Genomic DNA, 24,386 nt, shown 5'->3' with positions numbered 1-24,386 from the left:
AAGCTTTTGAATATTTAAGGGCAGATGAAATGAATCCTATCTGCCTTTTCAGAGGTGTCTAGATTCCTTTGAGATGCCACAAAGTATCCTGGCTAGTCTCCATCTGCCACTGCAGAAGGTTACACAACCACACATAAGTCCTCTCTCCTGTCTTCCCGTCCTGTGCTGATATCTTAGATATGATAAGGTATCTGAAATGAGACTGCTCACCTATGTTGAAGTAGATAAATCTTGCCCTGAATGTTTCATCTCCATCTACTCTAGACTACTGACAGCCCTTGGATCCCATGCTGAGGGGTCTATTGCTTTTATTGACCTGAAATTTATTTTATTTTTTTTTATTTCTAACTGTGTAATTTTTTTACTTGATATTTAGCAGAAACAAAAGTGACAGATGATAGGATCAGCACTGGCAGTTTCCAGTCATATTGTCATTCTTACAGGTTCTAATAGCTTTAGTTTAGCTATTAGAGCCTGTTATAATGACAATATGACTAATATTGTCTACCCTTTAGCTAGTATTAGTTCTACCCTTACAGTCTATCCTTTTTTTCTTCAGCTAAATTCTCAGCTGTTGTAACTTAAGAGAATTGTATCTTTTTCTTCAACTAAATGATTAATTTATAGTTCTTTATGTGATTTTCTAGATTTTGGTCCTCAAGTCAAATAATACATCAAAGGATTTTATTCACACTCCTCTTAAAATTGAAAAAAACCCCAAAACCTGGCTTTTCTAGAGTCAGACCTGTCTATGTAAATTTTCTCTGCGTGTCCCTGGTTCTGGAGTATTGTAAATTTCTCTTAGTTATGGTATTGTGTAAGCATACACTTTAATTAAAAATGTGCCTATCTCTGCTTTCATGCAAGCAAAGATCTGATTTGTATTTTGTTTGTGTAAAACAACAGTCAGGATGTTAATTAAGCAGCAAAACACTTTTTCTCAATTTATTTTAATATTTCTGTCTTATTAGAAGAACTTTGGACACTCATATTATTAAAAGCAAAGTCACAACACCAAGGCATTTGTACAGTTGGTTTAGTCCACTTTTCATTTTTCTGTTGTTTGCTTATTTTCTCAACATTTTAAAACTTTGCTCTTCAAGTATATGCAGAGAGAAGCAGTGATGTCTAAAGATGTCTAAGTCTTTAAATTAACAACACAAGTCACCAATTATGATAATACAAGTAAGCAACTTACACTAATTGTAATTACAACAATTATTTGGAAATTATTCTGTCAGATGTTGAAACATCTGTTGACAACTTATTTCCTCTGGCAAAAACTTAACTATCAGCTATTTGGATGTTCCTAATTGCACTGGGCTTAATACGACAAATCTGCTTAAGCAATGATTTCTACTTTTGTCTAGCTTTGGAATTCCGTTTGATCATTTGTTTGGGAGCACCAACTTTTACAGTAACTGTGTCACCCATCTAGAACTGAGTACTGTTGTCTTGAAAATTATTCCTTTACTGTTGACATATCTTTTAATCACTGGCTTAATGGCCTAACTTGCCACACTTAAGTAGTATAAGAATTTCCATGACAGAGCCTTCACTGCTAGAATTCATCATGTAATTGTTCCCGATTGATTCACAATTAAATTTTTGGGGAAAAGGAGCTAGCACAAAGATATCTTTTAAAGAAATTCACAATAAATAATGCAGAATCACGTATCTGCCTTACTAACTAAATAAATTGAGTTCAATAAAAATTAAATCCATTAGGGCAACCCTTGTTAAAACAAAAAAAAAAGGACACAAGACACAAGAATTCAACAATTTTCAAGTCTGTAACCTAATAGTTTCACAGTGCAGTGTCTTTTGCTGTCTGATAAATGTTGCGTTTCGTGTTCACAATAACATGGTGATGAAAACATGGTAATGAAACTGTCACTGCCTTCCTATCCATCATCTAATCCATGGATGGCCTGGGGAAGGCATCCTCAGCCTCACTGAGTGTAGCAGTTCTTCATTTGGTTCCTGTGGAACTAAGCGAAAATGAATCTTGTAGATTAGTTTGGTAGTTAACTCTAAACTTATGAGCTTTTGTACTCCAGACTTTAATAAAGAGGCTGCATTGGCATTTGGGTTTCTTTTTTCTTTACATTCTTAGACAATACATGACATTTAAATATGCTGTTGATGCTAATTTGCACAGTATTTAGTCTGTACATTTACATATGTTATATGAGTTACTTTTTGGAGAACACACACTATTCTTTGTTTCACAATGTTAGTCTGAAATCACTGCAAATCCATGAACATCTCAGCTTTGATAAGCAAAATTCCTTTTCAAGCTTATTATTATGCAAACATAATGCACTAAAGAAGAGACGCGTGTGCAATTTAAAAGCCTGGAAAAGTCTAAATTTTTTTATAATGGTTTTTATAACCATGTGTACTAGAAATAAAATGGTGTTTGTAGCACAACTTACAGCAAATGGCTTATATGATTGTTACCACAACCATAGTGAAAATTATAGGGATGAAGGTAATGTTTTTATTTCCTTAAGGTACAAGAGAATACCAGCTAAAAATGATGTAAAAAATAGATTAGGCAAAAATCTAACATTTTGCTCACAGGTCTACAGACCTGCAAGTATAGTGTCATGTTCTCAAAAGCAGTCTCCTATTGATTTTCAGTTCACTTTTAAAACAACTTTGAAATATAATTTGAGGACCAAATACAAAATAAAATCTTAAATTTGATTGTGAAAGATTCTTAAATTAGAATCAGGAAGGCTTAACACTGTGGCTGTCTACATATGGAGGTCTGAAAATTCCTTGGCAATCTGTGGTTTTCTCAGCTGTCTATTCTTCTGGAACCTACCTCTGAGTTCCATCTTTAATGTACGCAGAAGCTTGTTCTGCTCTGAGCAGATGAGACATTAAGAGATGGAAATCTGTACAGAGAATTACACTATAACCCACTGAGTATCATCTAGGCTTAAGGCTTAAAGCACATATGCAAGAGTTGAGAAGCAGCAATTACTTATTTTCCAGCTTAGTGACATTCACATCTTGTCTCCTGGCTATCCCATTTTAGGAACCTAAGTTTTCTCAGTCATTTTTTAAAAGTCTAACTATGTAATTTAGTTTGATTTTGTGTCCTTGAGCTTAAAAAATAGTTATTGCTTTCCTTGCTTTACAGTGTGTATGTTTTACTTGTTAAATGTTATAAAAGAAGAGCAGTGACAGAAAGCTGGTGATTTTTAATTTCTGGATTTTTTATAAATGCATATGACCTCTATACCCTTCAGATATTTGAAAAATACCAAATGAAGAAATATCAGACTTGTAATTTTCACGCAGTTACAGAATCTCTTGGGATTCTTGAGAAGTAAAACAACTTGGAAAGGAGGCAAGTTAAAAAGTTGACAGTCTGTCTAAATGCTCACTTTACTAGGTGGCACATCAGTGCTTAAATGTTTGGTGCTCTATTTAATTAGGATCAAGTTTATTTGGCGCAATAAGTTGTTGGTTTCAAATACGTGAAATAACTTCTGAGGCTACAAGACCAAAAGTGTAAAGAATATTTTGGTGCTTAATATCTGTGATAATTTTTAAAATTTAGAACTTTGTATATGAGAAATGGAGATTAACAGTGAAATTATTATTAGAAGGCATCTGTCCTTTCTAATTGATGGATACTTGACACAGTTAAAATGGGGAAAGTGTTTGCTGAGATATTATATAGCATAGCCTTTTAAGAAGAAAATTAATCTATTCAGAGATATGTTAAAAAATGACAGCAATTAATAGCAGAGATTGGCTTGTGCTCATTTATTTGGAAGAATTGCAAGTCTTTAACAAATGTGCACTAGAGCAATCCATTGTTCAGAGCTGCTGTTGTCTGTCACATCAGGAAAAACTTCTCTGAGGTTGCGACCATGCTTTCATTCCCTTGTGGCCAAACATACTTTTAGTAAACTGCACTCCTATGGGGTGTCACATAAGTTGTCAGAGTGGTGCCTGGGGAATCCTTGCACAGTACTCATTAGTAGTGACAGCTATTATTTTAATTCCTAGGGGAAAAAAGTTTACCACAGTTAAAAACCTACCATGTCTTTTACTTCATTTACATATAGGAGCGATCCAAAGTATGAGACCTATTGTTTTGAAATGGAATCAAGAACAGAAAACTATGAATAATAAAATGTTAAACAAAGTTTCTGTGTTTCTAAGTGTTTCTAAATGTTAATTATAATAATCCATGAATTCTCCCATAAAGATGTTTTATAATTTCTGTGATTTATCTGTGACCATCAATACACTAGAACATGCATAAATCCACTTTAAGACCTGTTGGTTGTTTCTTCTTTTACTCTTTTTATTTTTTTTCAACCTTTCTCTCTTCTTAAAATTTACAACACAGGGAGAAAAAAAATCTAAAATTATTCCAGTTGTACATCCTGTTGTTTCAAGTTGGCCAACATTTAGCTGCTCGTGCTGTTTCTTATAGTGGTGTACTCTTTTGGTGTGGGCAGAAGGAGTAGATGCAGCAGTTAATTCAGCAAATGAATTATTATGAACAGGAAGATTGCATACTGGTGGTAAACACAGTACCACTCATGGCAACTGTGACATAACTGGATTTATGACTTCTTATTTTGGTTTTTGTTCACAGTTGTGGTCAGTTCTTTGAAAAAAGGTGTTTGGGTAAGGACTGATAGGGAACAGTGCAATTCAGTAGGGACATTAGTCTCAAGAGATGGACCTTCTTTCCCATGGAAGACTGCAAAGTTTATTGTAACTCAGGATGTCAATACCTGAAGCCATTAGAAGAGAACCCAAAGGCAGAAGAGACCTGACATCTTCCAGAAATTTGTATTAGATGTGGATCTGTATATCCACTTTCTGAGTGATTATTTGCATTAAGTCGTACTGATTGCTCTGTTTAGTTTAAAATTGCTTTTTAAATAATACAGTCTTTTAGAAAGCAAAATCCATATCCAGCTACTGAAAATTGATCATAAGTGAGGTATTTTTCCTAAGATTCAGTTTAAATTATCTCTAAGAAAGTTGTTTTTCGTCCCTGAAATGAAAACTTCAGGGCTGCATAAACTGCTGTTTGATTTATCCAGATGGGTAAGGAGGATTTGCGCCCTGCAGGATAGTAGGACTATAGAACAATATTTTTTATAACATTATACTTACCCTATTGTGCAAAAGGTATCAAAATTCTTTTGATAACCAGAATATTAAAGAGAGAAAAGGAGTTATTAGTTCTTTTGATGTGCTAACTGGACAAAATCAGTGCATATTTTATACTAAAGACACTGGCAGGAAGTCAAAATAATCATGATGTATCTCAGCGGGCAGATTTTTGTAAAAGTAAAGAAACAAAGTGCCTTCCTGCATTACCTGAAGAGTAAATAATACTGCCTCTGGTTGGAATGCTAATGTGAACCTGTTGTGCATTTGATTGTGCAGGGTAAATATCTATACCTTACATCTCTTCTTTCATCATTCCCTTGCAGCTTCCATTGCATCAACTTGTAATGATCCTGGGACACCACAGAATGGCACTAGATATGGAGACAGCAGGGAACCTGGAGACACCACCACCTTCCAGTGTGACCCAGGCTATCAGCTGCAAGGGCAGGCTAAAATTACGTGTGTGCAACTGAATAACCGGTTCTTTTGGCAACCTGATCCCCCCACATGCATAGGTATTAAGATGAGATGTTAGTCTCTGTTTAGGACTCATACAGATCAGATTTCTTGTTCAATTACTGTGCTTATGGTGCTCGCGCTGGAGTGATGATCTCTGCAGAGCTGAGTTATTTTGTACATACAGACAACCTCAGTCTTGTTCTCCTGATTAACAGTATTTTTGGGGTATGATTTTCTTACTTTATTCTTAAACTCCATAAAAGTTTAAAAATTAGAAAATCTGATAAAAATAAATAAACAGAAGTGGTGATTTGGATAAAAATATTCATGTTGAAATGGTTACATTAAAATGTTCTTCTGTATAATAGTTTGGTTACATAAACTAGGGATCCATTATTTATTCCCAAAATATTTTTATATATATAATATTTATATATATATATTTCTGAGTTATCTTACAGACTAAGTACACATCCTGTGCAATACCTTGGATACTTATTGGTAAAAGTAGATGCAGAGGAGGGGATCCAAGTGACAATGCTGTTGAAAGAAATTAGATATATTTCCATAGCACCAGGAGTGGGTGGATCCATAGCACTAGATTGTGTAAAGGTTTCCCTGAGGTTTTTGCCAGTAGACAATAATTGCAGGCTTAGAAGTTTTGTTGAATTGTATTTTTCAGGTCATTAATGTAGATTTTCTAGGAGTAATCAACATCTGCAAATTTTTTCTGCTAGGCATAGTAATTTTTTAAATCCTTGCTATTTTGTTGCCTACTGATTTATAATTAAATGAAGACTTACTTTAGCAATGCTAAATTCCAGATAGAATATTACTGGAATAAACATGTTATTCCTTTCTATAAGGCATTTTGGACTGACACTTTCCAAAATAGCATATCCTTAATAACATATCCTTAAACAACTGCAGTCCCTCTGTTTCTCTGAAGTAAAACTACTGTGAAGGATTCAAGGATAGTTTCTCAGACTCCATGTTATTTAACAGAATTGGAGAAGCCTGTAATCAGCATACTATCATCTGGATACCTTGTGTGCAGTGTACAAAGCAGTATGAAAATGCTTACTAAATATATTGGGATCATTCACAAAGCAAATATCTAAAGAAAAAAGTTAAAATAATGTATATGGTATCTAAATTGAGAAGATTAATATTTTTATTTCAAATAGCAATTTTAATCACTCCATGTTTCTTTAAAATCTAGTATGAAACCCCAATAAAACAAACCTAAAAGAAAGAAGGAAATAAGACAGAAAGAAAGGGAGAAAAAAATATATACATAATTACTGTTATTCTTCCATATACTCAAGGTGACTTTGAAGCAGAAAGCAGATTAAAGTAATTGTTAGTGTAGACATGACAATAGTAGAAACCTTAAGAGTTCTGTAAAGCCATTATACCTCATTTTAAAAGGACTTTATTTTCATAAAGTCCATACTTTAGTATGCTGACTTATAAATGGAATAGCCTGAGAAGAAATCTCTTTAAAATGTTTCAAGTAAATTCCAAATCCTTAGTACCAACTGTTTTGCACTATAAGTGTGTTTCTCTTTGTTTACTTGACTTGGTGATGTAGATGCAGCCTGTCTTGACTACTTTACTTTTTTGTTAGATGTACTTTTGTTAGACTTTGTGGATATGATTATCATCTATGAGAGTAGGATTTTGTATCTGTTTAAAAGTTCAATTGATGGTAACAAAATGAGTGTATTTGATTTTTGATTTGGGAAATATCTTTTAGAAAGTGAATCAAATTGGTTTCTGCAACATCTTTGGTCAATAGAAACTGCATCCTGAGTCGTACTATTGAGCTTCCCCAGTTTTTAAAGTATCTTCAGCACATAAGAAATTTTAAGCATGATAGAGACAGCATTAATACCAAAAATATATTTAACGTCTTATTTTTATTCCTTTAGAAAAAATTATTCTTTTACCGCTTTTGCATATGAACAGAGATCATTTTTTTGGAGGAAAATTGAACTTTTTTGCTTACAGGAAGTAGGAAAGTTCTGTATTTTAAAAAAATATTAATTTTGGTAAATGTAGAAGTAATTTTCTTCTACTTAACAGCTAATATGTGTTTGTGAATTTAACGTGTGACTATATTCCTATTTCTTTTTGCATTGTGACAGCTGCATGTGGCGGAAACCTGACAGGCCCAGCAGGAGTTATTCTATCGCCTAACTATCCACAGCCTTATCCTCCTGGGAAAGAGTGTGACTGGAGAATAAAAGTAAACCCTGACTTTGTCATTGCCTTGATATTCAAAAGGTACCATTTCTCCATGAATGCCTTTGTTTTAAAGGGTTTCAAATGTCAAATCTAAAAATGGCAATATTTATAATTCCTTAAAGCTTCTAATTAAATTTCCTATCTATGTCCTGGAGCATATATCTAATATGTGCTATATCATTGTTTCCAAATAATGTAAAAGAAAGATATACAGCCATATGGTACATTTGCTATCCAATATGTTCCTGAAAATCAAAACTTTCTGTGAAATATCAAATAAAAATCATTTAAAGACCATATTAATTTGTAGAAGTGCTTGATTTATGCTGTTGTAACTAATAGTTGAGACTGAAAGAGTAGTGAAAATTCTATATGTAAGTCAGTTCTTCCAGGTTTTTTAGAAATACAGCCTAAATATACTTTGCTTAAAATGCATAGATCAGAAAAAATATTGTTCTACTTAGTCAAGAAAGACACTGAGATAATATTGTTTCATAATTTTAATTATTTCCTCTGTTTTCCATAATCAACCTATATGTGTTGCATTGATTTTTACAAGTTGAAGTTCGTGCATATAGTCATATTCATGCATTCTGTTTGTCATTTCTAATTGAATCAGTCCTATATAATCATCTTGCTTGCTGTATCTGTGGATGCAAATGCAGTTTTTTTCATTTTTTGATACTGTGTTTTAAGTGCTGTTGACTTCAGTGGAATGTTGATGAGTTGTGATTCTTTTAGGAGGAGATAGTGGTATGCTGAGAATTTTGCTGTATAATATTTTTTCCCTTTCTGTGAAAAAAAAGAGCAACATAATACCAAAACAACAACAACCAAACAACACCAAACTAAAATAAAACTTGATTTCTTTAATTACAGACTGCAGTTTATTTTCTAAAAGCTATTGATAGACACAAAAATAAAGAATGGAATCCTAAGGTACTTGAAATTAGATAATAAAAAATGAAGTAATTCTCTTTTTCTGGTATTTTATCAAACAGCATTATAGAGAATAGTTCTCTACTAATTACACTCTTGAAGATGTCACATGATAGGTGTAGTAAGCAGTGTTTTTCTTTGGATTGCCTAAAAACTCGACTCAAATGCTCCATTTCAAATAAGATGACAGAAACTTACAGTTACTCAGCATTCAGATTTGTTTGTGACTATTATTGCAGGGAGTATATTATGAGAAATATAATGGAATTTTCTGTTTATGCTATACTTCCAATAAATTTTCTAAATGGTTGCAGTCCAGTAATACAAACACTTTTTAGCAGCTGAAGTTAGACAGGCCTGGATCTCCTTGGTTTTTCTCTTGCACCCTTTTTGTAAATTGCAGTAACATTGGCCACCTTCCAGATAGCAGGGGTCTCTCCTGAAGTCGCCTCACTTTCCTCTGAAAGACATTCCATTCATATTATCTTCATAATTTCTTTGTAAAACATATAAATGTCATAAAATATAGCATATAGCATGGTTTAGTGAGAATTAATATTAATTCACATTAGTTTATCATGTCTGATATTATCTGGGTAAGAACAAAGACAAGTTCCAAGGTAATGGTCTATCCATGAAAGCATCTCATTTGTAAAATGATAAATATGTTTGTAATGGGTGGATTTAGTGTCATCCAGTTTAGCCAAATAAAAGCAGCACTTTTAATTCAAGCTACTTTTTTGGATCATTCCTTTGCTCCTCTGGTCAGAGGCAGCCTTTCTGAATCATGATTCCATGGTCTTGAGAAAGGTGTTAAAGGTAGGTGGGAGGATATTCATCATGGCTTTTGGAAAGCTTAAGGTGTTCATATCAATGACAAAAAGAACTCCAAGTGAATTTTTTTACTGTGAATCATGTTTAAAAAGACATTTATTTCTGGAGAAGAAAATGTGTTGGGCAGAAAATTGGCAACTACAGTCACAGTAATGTTTAACTCCGTGAAAAAACCCAAAGACCTAATTATTTTTTCTCTTTATTTTCAGTTTCAATATGGAACCCAGTTATGATTTTCTACATATTTATGAAGGAGAAGATTCCAACAGTCCTCTAATTGGCAGTTTTCAAGGGTCACAGGCTCCTGAAAGAATAGAGAGCAGTGGTAACAGTCTGTTTCTGGCTTTTCGCAGTGATGCTTCTGTTGGAATGTCAGGATTTGCCATTGACTATAAAGGTACTGTTCTCATTGTAATCTAAATAAAAGGGAAAAAATGTTTGTTACTTAGCAATTATCAAATCTAGTTTCTTCTTTATGTACTCATAACTGAACTGCCAAATACCTTTATGCATCCATGTGTGTTTTAAAAACTCTTTTCTATTAATGTGTGAAGGAACACTGAAAACCTGTTTAATGAAATCTCTTTCACATAACTTATGCACATTTTCATCTTCCAGAAAAAAATAAAATAGGTAGAAGATGCACATCAAAAGTAACATTCGGAAAAAAGTTTGACAATAGCAAAATTTTCTTTTCCCAAGAACTTACACAAGAACTGTCTTACCCTGACTACTTCCTCCTTCTTGTCAATACATACCAATACATTTTCCTTTCCACATTGTTTTCAACCCACAAATGCATTTTTAAATTAATATTACTAGATAGTATTTGCATTTTCTTTTTGCAGAAGATGTCTCTTACTAGATAGAGACTTGGATATGCTGAGTGTTTTTTAAAGCCAGACAATCACTGAAGATGCTGGTTTCCAGTCACAGATGTTGTCAGTGGCTTAATTATAATCTTTACTGAGTTTTATCAAGCTGTTTTTCAGCAGCAGAAGTGCTGCCTCAGCTTCTTATTCTTGGCAATTGAAGCAAACCACATTAATATACATGTTAAAAATGAAGAACAAAAAGATCTAAGAAATACAGAAAAAATAAACCTATAAAAGAAAAAGGAGTGAAAAATAACTATAAAATAATTTTAATATTTAGTCTTCATCTGCCATCCAGCATAATGCATTATTCTCCATTTGTGCAAGGTTCTTCCCAAAGTAATTTTCATATTGCCATAGATGAAATATTAGACTATTTGTCCCCATCTAAACAAAATATCCAAAATGGAAAACAATTTGTTCCAGGAAGTCTGCAAGGCCTGCAAGGAAAGAAAATGAGATGTTGAGCAGAAGGAGATAAAGAGATAAAGATGGCGATTGAAAATTTGCATACACATTTTCACTGTGTCTATGTTTTGTTCTCAGCATAGTGTGATATGAGTTCCTCTATGCAACTGAGAGTTAGATGAAATTATAATGAGATAAAAATAAAAGATACAAGAACAGAATACTGTATTTTAAAAAGTTATTGTACTCAACAGAGAGTATATTTTTGCCTAATAATTTAATATTTTTTGGATGTGTATTATTTAGTACTTGATATAAATTGTATAAAATTATAGAACAGTTTTGAGTTGGAAGGGACCTAAAGATCACCTAATTCCAATGCCCCTGCCATGGTAGAGACACCTTCCTCTAGACTGGGTTGCTCAAAGCCCCATCCAGCCTGACCTTGAACACTTCCAGGGAGGTGACATCCCAAACTTCTCTGAGCACTGTTCCAGTGCCTCACCACCCTCATGGTAAAGGATGCCTTCCTTATATTTTATCTGAACCCACTCTCTTTCAGTTTGAAGCCACTCTTCCTTGTCCTATCACTGCATTCCCTTGTTGTTTACTACCGCAGCCGTTTCCATGTCCTGGGTAACCTGAGTAACCAGGTCTCCCATTTCTTTCTGGAAAGGACTCACATTTTCCCTACTCTTCCTTTTGTCACAAATATACATATGGAAGTGGTGAATTCTAGAACTGGTCATTCTTCTTCTAAATACTAAATATGAAACGTTATTGGAGTAGTTCAGCTTCAGCTTCATTATAATTTCCTCTTCCAGATAATCAATCTTGAGCAAACATCCATGATACATGATTCAACAAGAATAATATATTAATAGGCTGTTGAATAAATTAAACTGTCTGAAAAAAAACCACTGAGAATAGTTTTGTTTCGCCTTTTTTTTTTAATTGAAAGTATATATAGATTTTCTGTAATTCATTTTAACAGAAAAGCCACGGGAAGCTTGTTTTGATCCTGGAAACATCATGAACGGTACAAGAATGGGAACAGACTTTAAGCTTGGTTCAACTATTACTTACCAGTGTGATTCTGGATATAAGATTATTGAACCTTCAACTATAACATGTGTAATTGGTGCAGATGGAAAGCCGGCTTGGAACAGAGCGTTACCATCTTGTAATGGTATGTACTGTTTTCTTACCACTTCCCTTGTCTGCCCAGTTAATTCATCTTCTCATTGTTTAAGGCTGTTTCCACTATTTCTACACATACATCTTGTGAAAAAAAAAAAAAAAAAGAGATAAAAAAATAAGAATTAAGATGAGTTTTGGACTATACCTTAGTCAATAATATATTAAGTATTTAAAAATATTTTAAACTCTAGAATCAACACATGTTCTTATAATGATTGCAAGGTTATATGTAAGATTCTTTGCACACCCGATATTATTTAGAAAAGCTATCACAACTATCTCAATGCTGCATTAATTGTCACCTTAGAGTAAGAATTATAGTTACTGAGGCAGAAAATAAGAGTGACATCTCAGAACTGTGGCTAACTAATTTATCTTCTATTCCTTGTTTCAGTGTTTGTGTTGTGTATATATATATGTGGAACAATTTTAACAAATCAAAAAGTAGTTACATATATTAGTTAATAAAGTCCATAAAGTACTAATGTATTTATGTTGAAAAATAATATTCATAATTTAATTCAAAATAATTCAAAATAATCTCCTTCAAAATTTTAGATTCTAATTTTAGAAAAACACAGAAGGAAATGTTTCTATAACTCCATAACTTTAGAGTTTGTTTTAAATTGTGTGATGCACCTTCATTGAAATAAAATGTTCATGACTTGAGAATTTCATGGGGTAATCAGACTTTGTAGCATAATTTCTGATATCCTCAAAGCAAGAAGAGAAGAAAATGATGAAGATTTTAAATTCATGCCGTGAACTAATTCCTGGTGTTATTTGAGTTTCACCTCAGCCACACAATCCTGTTCTGCCTACTGATAGATCAAACTTCTCATCAGCTATCATTACATTGGATTTTTGAATAATTCATATAAGCAGCTAAGAGAAGATGTGGATTTGTAGTATTAATTGCTGCCTTTTTGTGTAAGGAAGTCAGACTTGTGCAGGTATTTCAAGCATGATTTTAAAGACCTGTTAGGGAGGAGCAAGAACAGATCTGCTCAGCAAGGGCTAAGAGCCAAGCATGTCCAAAGCACAGGCTCGCTCACTAGGCAGAGCTCCACAGCACCTGAGCCAGGTCTGCAGAGCCAGGAGTTGGTTACAGGGCCCTTTCACAGCCCCTCATCAGTGACCCTGCTGTCACCTGGGCCATAGGTCCTCCTCTGAGTCAGCTCCCAGCAAGCTGTTAGGTTGTATGTACTCTGCTTTATGCAAGGCGCCCACAGCAGGGTAACATTGATTTATTTTGTGTTTTATAGTGGAATGATATCTTCATTGCTTAAAAGCAAATTATTGTGATGGTGCTATTTTAAAATAACCTTATTTATCCATTTATTTATTTATAAAATAATTTCATTGTTGGTTTCTTGGGTAAGATAACTTCTTACAACAATCTGTTATCCCGCTGAAAACCATTGTTTTTTATGAAATCATTTCTCACAATAAAAAAGAACTTAATTGCATGTAACTACTTTAATACAAGACTTACATTTTAATGAAGATTTTGATAGGAAGCCAGGATTTTCCAAAATGTGAGAAGAGTAACAGCAGTACTTTGTTTTCAGTGTATAGAAATCTATTTACTCAATATCCAGCTCAAGGAGATATTGAGAACTTGAAAACAGCCCCTCCATCTGTCCCTTAATATGCCGCATTTACAGCCTACACATGGAGAAACGTGCCATGCATGCACTGTTCATTGTTTTTCTCGTAATACAGACAGAACTACTGCTCATGTAAATGTTGATTTGTCTTGGGGATTTGAGCTCCACTATTCTTAAACATGCCTTCTAACTTCTGTGGCTCTAAAAAGTTTCTCTCAACTTTCTGTTGCCTTTATTTTTTTGCATACATATGAAGCCCAAGATTTTATTATATGTATAATCTAACATACAATTTTCATAATTATCTAGTAAGATATGAAAATAAAGCAATTCAAGCAATACTTTCACAAAGCAGAATTTTTGTCATTCTGTACAGAAGTGTCAACATATCTATGTATTCCTTGGTGCCATTTTTAATGCAATGCCATACATTTTCCTGACCTGTTTTTAACATGGATAGATATAAACAGATATTTAAATGAAAACCCAACCTAAAGCCTGTGTTTACAGTATCTTTCAATTAAATTGTATTTCCAGTTCTATATGAATACTTGTAGTCAAGTAAAACTTTCATGAATTCTAATTTTCAAGAAATTATAATAAATTTATGTCTTGAGAAAGAACACAAGATATTTCAGAACAGGTAAACCAAACAAAAGCAAAACCAGTAAAGTGTCATTTTGTGATCTTTAGATTTTTTTTTTCAGATGTAACTAATACAGACAGCTCTAATTAATATAACATGTTTCTCTGTATTTGTTTCCAGCACCATGTGGAGGGCAGTATACTGGATCAGAGGGAGTGGTTTTATCACCAAATTATCCTCATAATTACACTGCTGGACAGACTTGCCATTATTCAATAACTGTCCCTAAAGAATTTGGTAAGAATTTCTTCTATTGATTTATCAATCATTATCATTGTCCTACATTGTCAATCATTATCACTGTCCATGTTTAAATGTGCTTTATTTGGAGTAATGACCTTAGGTTTACATTGTATTGCAAATTACTTATAAAACTAAATATATTACTGACATGGAAAATGGTTCTAGGATTTTGACCTTTTACTTCTCCCTAGAGTAAGCAACTGACTTCAGATAAGACATCTATGTTTGCTATCTAAGCATATCCTGAATACCTTCATTATTTACATTATTCATCATCATTGGTTAATCATTCATTCATGCTTCCTGCAAAGTAAAATCAGGTGTCAGCAAAAAAAGCTCTAATATTCCTCTTACTTTCTAACTTTTTGTCTTTCACATTATGAAAAAGGTGAAATGAGTGGAATTACATCTGTTTAAGATGTACAGTGGAAGCAATTCTGCATGAAAGTACCAGAAATGTTTGTGAAAAATCACAAAATGATTATTCCAATGTGTCTAAAAACTTGAAAAGAATCTCTAAAACTCAAGTATGTTAGGTGTAGTTTCCTGCAAAGCAGGTTTTTCCCAAGTCTAGAGAAATAGCAGTAAGATTTATTTTACTAATTATTTACCAAAAGGCTTAATTCACAACAACATAATGCATTTGGTACTTTTTGTGCACAATGAAACTTGTAAGGACACAACTGTAAACAAAATATAGATGGCTGGAATAACAAAATAATATTTTTATTGACTTGGTTTTATTTCATGTTTCTATTGCTAGATGATATTTGAATTTGGGGAACTATTTGATATTTAGTGAGATGTAATACTAAAATTTATTAATATACTTTAAATTATGTACAGATGAACTGCAAATAAAGTGTAGCAATATTTCAAAGCTGGTAACACACTGGTATTTTTTAATATTTGATCCGTTTTTATAGCATTCTGATAAATTAAGTACTAATGCAAATTTAAAAATTTGACAAATCAGTAAGTTTAAAAAAAATTCCTCAGATTAAAGCCAGGTAAAAAACTAATCCTATGTCATAATAGGTGATCCTTAATAGTTGCTATATTTGGCAATGAAATTTTGGTACAAACCTTTCTGTTTAGATATTCCATTTTCTTATTCTCATAGGTACCTAAACAATAAGATTTGTTGACTAGAGGTCACAGTTTTGGTGAAAGCATGATTTAATAAATTTGCTTTTAATTTAATTATGGAAATAATGAAAACAAAAAAAAATATTCTTGCATGTAAATATAATGCAGCTGTTTTATCACATTAGACAATTATATAAGTTGAAAAAGTTTGTACAGGAATTCATTAATAAATAAGACAAACAGAAATACATCCTTAAATTCAATTTTGAAAACTAAGTTCTTCTTTTATCTTCTCTTTTTTAATTTTTTTTTTCCTCTCTATCCTTTCTTTTTAATTTTTTTTTAAATTTAGTTGTGTTTGGACAATTTGCCTATTTTCAGACAGCTTTGAATGATGTGGCAGAATTATTTGATGGAGAAAACTCTCAGGCTAGACTTCTTAGTTCTCTGTCTGGATCCCACTCAGGTAATTAATAAAGAAGTATACATTTCTTACATAGCTCCATATGGGAAAAAATAATCAGGAGAATGGTATAAATTTACTTTAGAAATAAAATTATTTGAACAGGGGGCTAAGGGAAGTGGAATACCCTTCTAAACCTTTGAATCAAGACATTACTCTGGAACATATGCTTAGGCAAGAACTGATCCTGGGGTGGGTGTAGAAAAAGTTGAATGAAGTTCTCAGATTGCAATGTAAGAGGGCAGATTGGATGGTATAATTGTCTTCTCTGCCCCTAAACCTTTTGAAATACACATCTACATAGTCTGAATGGCTAATTTACACAAATTACTTGTATTTACAAAATGTATGCAAACATGCACTTAGACTAAAAGCAGGCCAGCTGTTGCATTCAGGTAACTACAGCAAAATGTTGACCCTGTGAAAACATAATTAATCTTATATGGATTGCAACATGGTCAAATTTCCAATGTGTGCATATATAATGAATGTGTTCATCTTCAGTGATATGTAAGTATATTTTTTATATTTCTGCAGCTATTAATGTGTTTTGTTAAGCATTTCTAGTATTTTGGAGAGTTTATATGTTGCTTTAAGCTTTTTGCAACACAGGGCTATTTTTGGCTTCTTGGTTTTTACTTTGAATAATTGGATAAATACTTAATAGGACAGAATGTAACATATCTATTTGATTTATAGTATTTAAACTTCTGGTTTTTGTTTATTACTTATGGCATATCTGATTTTCATTGATTCAGGATAGGATTCTCCTACATGGAATCTCTAGTTGCAATAATATAAAATTAGTCAAAGACTTAGATACTTAATTATAGATGATGTTTTAAATCATCATTCATTTCTGAAGAATTTCATAAAATATGTGTTCATACAGTACAGGGAGAATAAAAACAGTCGTCATATGTAGTGGAATTGTTGTAGACCTAGTGCAAATTTGTCTATAGTGTTTCATTATTGAACTTTTATCATGACTCCTGACAAATATGCCAGGAAAGGAGATTAAGTATATTAAATATTTTTATTAATTCTCAAATAAGAAATAAAATTTGCAATGCCATAAGAAAGTTAATAATGTAATATGATTCACGTGTGACCACATATTTATTGAATCCACTACATAAAACAAGTCATGAGTCTGCTCTCTCTGCTTTAGTCTTGAAATGGTAAACATTCCATGGAGATTCCTGTGGCATTTCAAATACTTTCATTTGATTAATGTGTTTTGCAAGGCAAAACAGTCACAGAAAAGAGTTAACTAAAAAGTCCTCTAATAATTCTGGCCCCAAGCAGCAGTAGGATTCTTGTAATGTAGTTTCTTGGAGCTCTAGTTCCAGCTGCTGCAGTAAAATCCAGAAGGTTTCTCTTGTCTTTTTATTCTGGCAATGGCAAATTTAATTTTGTGCAATGTTATTTATGTTTTCTTTAGCTATAGAGGAAAACATGAAACTGTGTGTTTTAACAGTATATTTAATTATGTATTGAAGAGCTACAACTGTTGTTTCTGGTTTGTGTATTTATTTTCTGTTTCCACTTGTAGGAGAGACATTGCCTTTGGCTACATCTAATCAAATTCTTCTGCGATTCAGTGCTAAGAGCGGAGCATCAGCCAGGGGGTTTCACTTTGTTTACCAAGGTAAACATGTCTACTTGTGGTGGAAGACACTGGTACCAATTTCCAAACTGTATGATTTTTAATTCTGCATAAGCCTTAATGCATTGCTTTAAATGTGAGTGTAGTCTTAATCTTTTTCCAGAGATCAGGGACTTCTCCTGTTGGCAGACTGGCTTTCTAACAGCAGTTGTCTGTGTTTATCCTGTCTTGCCCGACAGACTTGAGTATGTCTCAGTAGTTGCCAATCTGTTGCTCCCTTACTGCTGAGTGAGCTCAAGGGGTTTAGGAATGTGCTTAATTGTATTAGTCTTTCTCAGTATTCCCAGTTGATTTTTCAAGAGCTGTTGTTCAGGCTGCTAAGGATTCTGTCTCAAAGAGCTCGGAGAGAAAATCGCTGTGGCAGAGACCATCAATTTCAGTACTGAAGTGTGGGTGGGAGACTTGCTGGTCTGCTTCTGACCCAGCTGAACTTGAGGAGACATTTTGTGCATGTCTGCACACTGCAGCTGAAATGCAAGAATGTCACAGCATGGCCAAGTCTGTTAGCATTCTGCTGGGCAGCTGAGTACACTTGGCTGATCCATGAGTCTTGAGTGCAGTCTGGTGACACCGGGAGCATTGCTTACAGATTCACTGCCTGTAAGGGAGCAAATGCAGTCCCAAAGGGACTGACTTCTGGGCAGCTCACTAGATGTATTGCATACACACCCAGTAAGCTTAATGAGACACTCGCTGCTCACTTTTACTAAAGTAAAGCGTAAAAGTTCTGGTGTCCTAGTTTGACACAACAAATAAATGGAAAGAACTGTCTCACCTCAAGAATATTTCCACAGTTTAAAGAAGCTTGGTAGGACTGATTGTTAAGCCTTCTGACTCCTGTGTTTATAGAAAGATATCACCATGACTGCACATTCTCCCGTGGATATTGATACTGTTACACATCAAAAGTATCTTACATACACTTGCATTAAAACTTATCCAAAATTAACTGTAAAAGAGGTCTATAAACCTTGGAGTTAGAAAAGAGCTTTCAGCATTTGAGTTCTTATCCATTTGCATATGAATGACATATTTCTGTCATTGTTAAGACTGAAGTGTTACTTTTTACTGCTTTTGAAGAATTCATAGCGATAAAACCCCATGATTCTATTAGCTGTATATATACACACATAGAGTGCTATTGAACAGGGAGTTTCCAAGGGAGCACATTGCTATGCCTCATTTCAGACATTTATACTTTTATTAACTGTAAGAAATAGATTTTAACAAATAGGAGCAAAATGAGACAGAAAAAGTCACTTTATTTGTCTCAGAAAAATCATGAAGCTATTTAAATGCCATTGGATTTTAATATATTTTAAAATATATCTTAAGAGCATTACTAAATGTAGTTATATATATATGCATATATTGGTTAATAAGTTAGTGGTATTTAATAAACTCTATCTTTTTGAGATTTTTTTTCCTCTCCTTATAAAGCATGTGATCATACTTCCAATGACCACCTGCTTGCTAGCTTCTTAAATACTTTAGAAATGACCTCCACTCTCACACTGAACACAGTAATCTGGTCTGCAAAGTCAATCATTTTATTTATTGCCCTCTATTCCAGGCTGACCTTCTTCCCTGTTCACTTTTCCACTGGGCTGATTTCAATTTTGTTTCACAGTGGTATGAAACATTTACTGAAAAATGGAGGATAATTACTACAGAAAATGGAATGCCTTTCTGACACATCTTGAGAAGTCTAGGTTGACAACACTATAGGTAAAAGCTAAAAGGAAGGCTCAAGGGAGAAAAAGCTATTGCTTGCCTTATTTCACATTCTTTCTGGTTTGAGCAACCCACAGATAGGGGCTTTAGCTTCTGATTCAGTTTTAATGGCTTTTGTGATGCCACTTTCTCAAAAACTTTTTTTATCTGGATATGTCATCTATGACAATTTCTTTTCTCAGATGATCACATTTCCTTGTAATTAATGGAATAGGCAAAGAGTGTCTGTAATAAGAGACTAAATAAATATTGAGCCTTCCAAAATATTAGAGTCAGGTATGTTGATATATGCTAAGAACAATCACGTGCAAGAAGACTGGGATTTTTTTCAGGCTTTCTTATGCTTGTCTTCCTGCTATGACATCACCTAAGAAACAAGAGCCTCTATTTTTTATAACTCAGGCTGCAGCAGTACAAAGTTCCTTCCTTAAAAAGTAATTGCCTTTCTACAATCCAAATATTGATGGGGTTTTAATATTTATCTTTTTTACTTGTTACACAATACATGAACTAGTTTATTAGGTCAATTGATATTTTAAAGTGGATTATTAAGAAAGTTAGTATACTAGGATGAAGAAGATGACAAAAATAAGAGTAAAAGAAGATTGTGGCTTTAACAATCAAGTTGATCTAATTTGTGACAAAAATTAAATGCACAGCCACACATTGCCTGCCAAATGTAATTAGAGAGCAGAACTAAGTCTGTTAGTATTACTTTTTATATGTGCTACCACAACACATTATGTCCTCTTTAAAACAGACATCCTGGAGAGGTGATCGATGCCCTGAGCCTGTCAGTGTTGAAGAGGTATTTGAAAAATGCCCTTAATAACATGTTTTAACTTGGTCAGTCCTGAATTGGAAAGGCAGTTGGATGATTGCTGTTGGTCTCTTCCAACTGAAATAATCTTGGAGGCGTTTCAGCTGAGCTGTCAGTTTTGTCAGCTTTTAAAGAAACAGACCTTTTTTCCTAACTTTTTATAGACATTAGAAACTATGCTAAGTTTTTACATTAACTATTTAAATCCCATTTTAAGCAGTGTGAGGAGGTAAGGAACCGCCTTACTTTCTTGTTATCTATAGCTTGCATTGCATCTTTTCTTAAGGCAGTTCTTTTTAAAACCGAAGAGGGGAGGGAGGGGGAGAGGGGGATTAAAAAAATGTGATTTTCTATCTTTAGCATTTCTTGTCTCATAGTAACCATTAACAGAGTATTAGTAAAACTCATGAAAAACTGAGCAAAATGTCAATTTTAAATGTCATTGAGTGTTTCTTGCTGGCAATAGAATAATTTGATACAACTGTAGCCATGGATGTTTCTGGCTGTCAGGGCTGATCTCAGTAAAATGTCAGCTTTTGGTCTGAAAAAGTATTTCTGGTATGTGAACTAATTCAAGAGTAAACTGCTAGTAAACTGCCCTTACATTTGCTATCATGTCAGAGTTAGCTTGCTCACAGGAAAATAACTTTCATAAGGGAATATTATAATGAAACCAGATGATCTAGCATTCTGTGTTGAGAGGTGCTAAAAGGTCTAGTTACACAAAAATAAGTGTAGATTACTAGTGCATGTATGCAAATTTCCCAATTTATTACTATTACTGAAAGTCGTAGGATGTTCTTAAATCTGACTTTATAAGTATCCTTTGTCTGCACAGCTGTTTTAGGTATTCTCCACATGTAGTTGCTAGGCAAGGATTAGAGAAATAGGAAGGATTTTTTTTTCTATAGTTTCCTCTCTTTTAAAAATTTGAGTAAAAATTATATAAGGAAAAATGGTATTCCCATAGGAAGCTGAGCAAGAGTTTCTTTCACACAATGAATGGAAAGTACTCCAGGAGCAATGCTGAAATTTTCAGTCAGTTCATGTAGCCTCTTAGGTAAGACAGATAACCTTTGGACATGTGAGAAGCTAAAAGTTTAACTAGCAGGTGGCTGAGGTGGTGGCCTGTGTGGGAGGAGGCCTTGAGCCACCATGAGCCATTCACAAACAGCATCCTGTGGAGCTGCTATAAGCTGCTATAAGCCTGTGGAGCTGCTCTCACGTGCCTACATTCCCACTAGTCAGAGTTACGTGTGGTGCCTCAGAAATATTTGAGCGTGACAACTGCTTTGGGGCAGAGGTGCTCCTGGGCAGTGCTGCTGGAGATGCTGCTGGAGGGATTGTTGGAGGTGCTCTTGGGAAGAGGCACTCCTGCCAAAGGCTTGTACTTCTGAAGGGGCTGTGGCCTGTGGAGCACACCTGCTGGAGGGAGAACACCCCAGAGGGGTTGGCAGCCTGTGAAAGTACTATTCTGCGCTAGGGGACATCTTTGAGGAACTGTAGCCCATGGATGACTCATGCTACAGGAGAAACATTCAGAAACAGAATGATGTGGAAACCTGAAGAAGCAAAAAGGAAGAGAAAGATGAGTAAAATGCTAAATAGATTTTTAGGGGAGGTGGGGAAAAGCAGAAAGATAGCACATACCCCAACTTCCTGTGCTGCCTCTCACCTCATTGGTGCAACAAAGATGGACACAAGAAGTAGAGAAAAAGGAGGAGAAGACAGGTGTTTGAAGTTGAACCTGAGCCTGATGAGAATGAAGTAAAACTGTTTAATTAACTTGATTGATTTTTTTGTGTCCTCTTTCTTTTTAGTTCCTGAATCAGTGATCAGAAGCTTGTGTAAAATTGGTAACAAATTAAGCATAATTAAGTTTTAATTTCCTGAATATAAACTGCTTTGTCCACAAGAATATACTGAGCCCTTTTCTGTCACATAATTGTGAATTATTTATCTCATGACCAAAATGCCCATTTGAACAAGGAGGCCTGACCAAGGGATGGATAATGCTGAATTACATGGCAGAAGTTGTAGTGCCAAGCATATAGGCTGTTAGTCCAAATAAAAGAGCAAAAAAAAGCCAGCTGTGTTGGCTGAATTGACCTGGCAGTCTGCATCTGACCTGCGGGTTATCATCAGGAAAAACTGTGACTGTGAAATCCTTGAAGTATGGTTTCATCATTTTCCTTCCACAAGTGCAGAAGGGTTTCCTGACAGGGTTAGAACTGCATGCGGGAACAAGTTTCATAGAGCATCTGTGTGATACTGAGGTCCTGTTGGGAACTTAATGACAAATTCCTATTTATTTGAACAAAGGCAGGTATATTAAGTTTGCTGAAAGGTAAGTTGTTTGTTTAAGCTGTGTAAGGTGTTTAAATATTTTAAAAAACATAATAAAATGGATTTTCTTTTGTTTTGCCATATTGTGCATTTACCCAGGAGTATGCTAGTTTACCTCTGACCGTTCTTTATATCCTGAGTACATTTTAAAACTTTCTGTAGCTTTCAAGGTTAAAATCTGCAACCAACCAACATACTAATTTAGAAGAAAAATACATATTACAATTTGTCTCACTTTGTCTGACTAATCAATTCATTGCATATTATAAAAAAGAGAACGTATTTTTCTATTATTGATGGTATTGGTTATTTCTAAATCTTTTTAGACAAAGCTTTTCTCTACATTCAGTAATACTTGGGCAAGCCTAACTGCTATATATGGTAGCAATGCTTAAACTGGTAGAACACAATGTAATAATAAATGACAACTTTCATTGTTCTGCTAAAATGGTGTTGCATGTTAAATGCTAGATTCAAGATAAAATTGATTTCAATTACTGTTCCGAATCCAACTTGTTAAGAAATGTTAATTTTTAGAGCATTTACAAGTACTTAAAACTTAATTATGATTCTGAGTGGAGCAAATGACAGTATAAAAAAATAGGATGAGTGTAAAGTTATCAATATTAAAATAAGTGTGTATAAGCTCTATACACCTTGTCTTTTACTTGGCAACCGGCATAGCTGAGCAGGTGTGGTGGGGGTGTGTTCAGTTGTGCCCATGAACAGATAGAAACTCTTTCATTCTTACAGGTCAGCAAAGGAATTTAAACATAATACCGTAAAATAAAACTAAATATAGCTATGATTCTGTTTACATTAGTGAGCCAGAAGCACCATGCTTGGAAATCTTCCAGGAGTAAAGTGTAACACTCACCTTCTTTTTTTCTTTTCTCCTTCCTGGTGCCATTTTGTGTCGTTTACTTAAGGACTAAATGGCAGACAATTTTTGTGGTGTTACGTATTCATATCTAGATGCAGTGTCACTCTAATTCTTGAACAAACAAAGCTGATGAAACAAAGCTTTTGAACATGCTGCTCACACAGAAAAATTTCATATATTTAATGAGATTATTTTTAATTTACCTTTATTTTATTATACTGTAAAACATAGATGATATTGCACACTGTCATTTCTATATAAATTGTTTTTAAATTGGCATTTATTATCTAACTGCAAAATGATATGTAGTAAGAGCAAGTTTTATATATGAGCAACAGGCACAATAGCAAAAGTTAGTAGGCATAAAAAATGCCTGTTATCAGGAAGTGTTTATAAATAATGAAGCCAAAGGTGAAACTATCCCATGAACTTCAAATGAATGTTATTATTTTGCTCTTTATATATTGCTTGCAGTCTTTTAACTGTTCTTGTATCACATCAGATTTATGAATTCCCATAAATCATAGGCAGTATATTGGTAAAAATAATTGTTGGTAAAAATAATTTTCTAAGTTATTATGCTTTCTGTATATCTGATTAGCTACACCATAAAATTTTTTCTCCATATTTATTAAATGAAGTAGGAGGTAGATGTAGCGTTCTGTCATTGAAGAGGGCCACAGAAACACCCACTGATCTTCTCGTGCCTGAAGCTGTACATCCAAAGTCAAAATGTCTCTGAGCTGCCACGGCACTCA

At 33.9% G+C, this 24,386-nt stretch overlaps 1 protein-coding gene across 1 annotated transcript in view; it reads left to right on the top strand.

Moving 5' to 3' along the window:
* Positions 1-24,386, top strand: part of CSMD1 (CUB and Sushi multiple domains 1) — a 1,059,051-nt gene that overhangs the window by 884,998 nt on the left and 149,667 nt on the right. The window contains exons 27-33 of the mRNA XM_058802826.1: positions 5,484-5,675; positions 7,770-7,908; positions 9,852-10,039; positions 11,920-12,114; positions 14,502-14,618; positions 16,066-16,179; positions 17,732-17,827. Coding sequence (XP_058658809.1) covers positions 5,484-5,675; positions 7,770-7,908; positions 9,852-10,039; positions 11,920-12,114; positions 14,502-14,618; positions 16,066-16,179; positions 17,732-17,827 — 1,041 coding nt within the window. The remainder of the gene's footprint in view (positions 1-5,483; positions 5,676-7,769; positions 7,909-9,851; positions 10,040-11,919; positions 12,115-14,501; positions 14,619-16,065; positions 16,180-17,731; positions 17,828-24,386) is intronic.

This window comes from Ammospiza caudacuta, chromosome 3, assembly GCF_027887145.1.
Source record: "Ammospiza caudacuta isolate bAmmCau1 chromosome 3, bAmmCau1.pri, whole genome shotgun sequence".
Taxonomy (NCBI): domain Eukaryota; kingdom Metazoa; phylum Chordata; class Aves; order Passeriformes; family Passerellidae; genus Ammospiza; species Ammospiza caudacuta.
The sequence above is the reverse complement of the archived record's forward strand: the minus strand, read 5'-3'. Positions and strand labels throughout refer to the sequence as shown.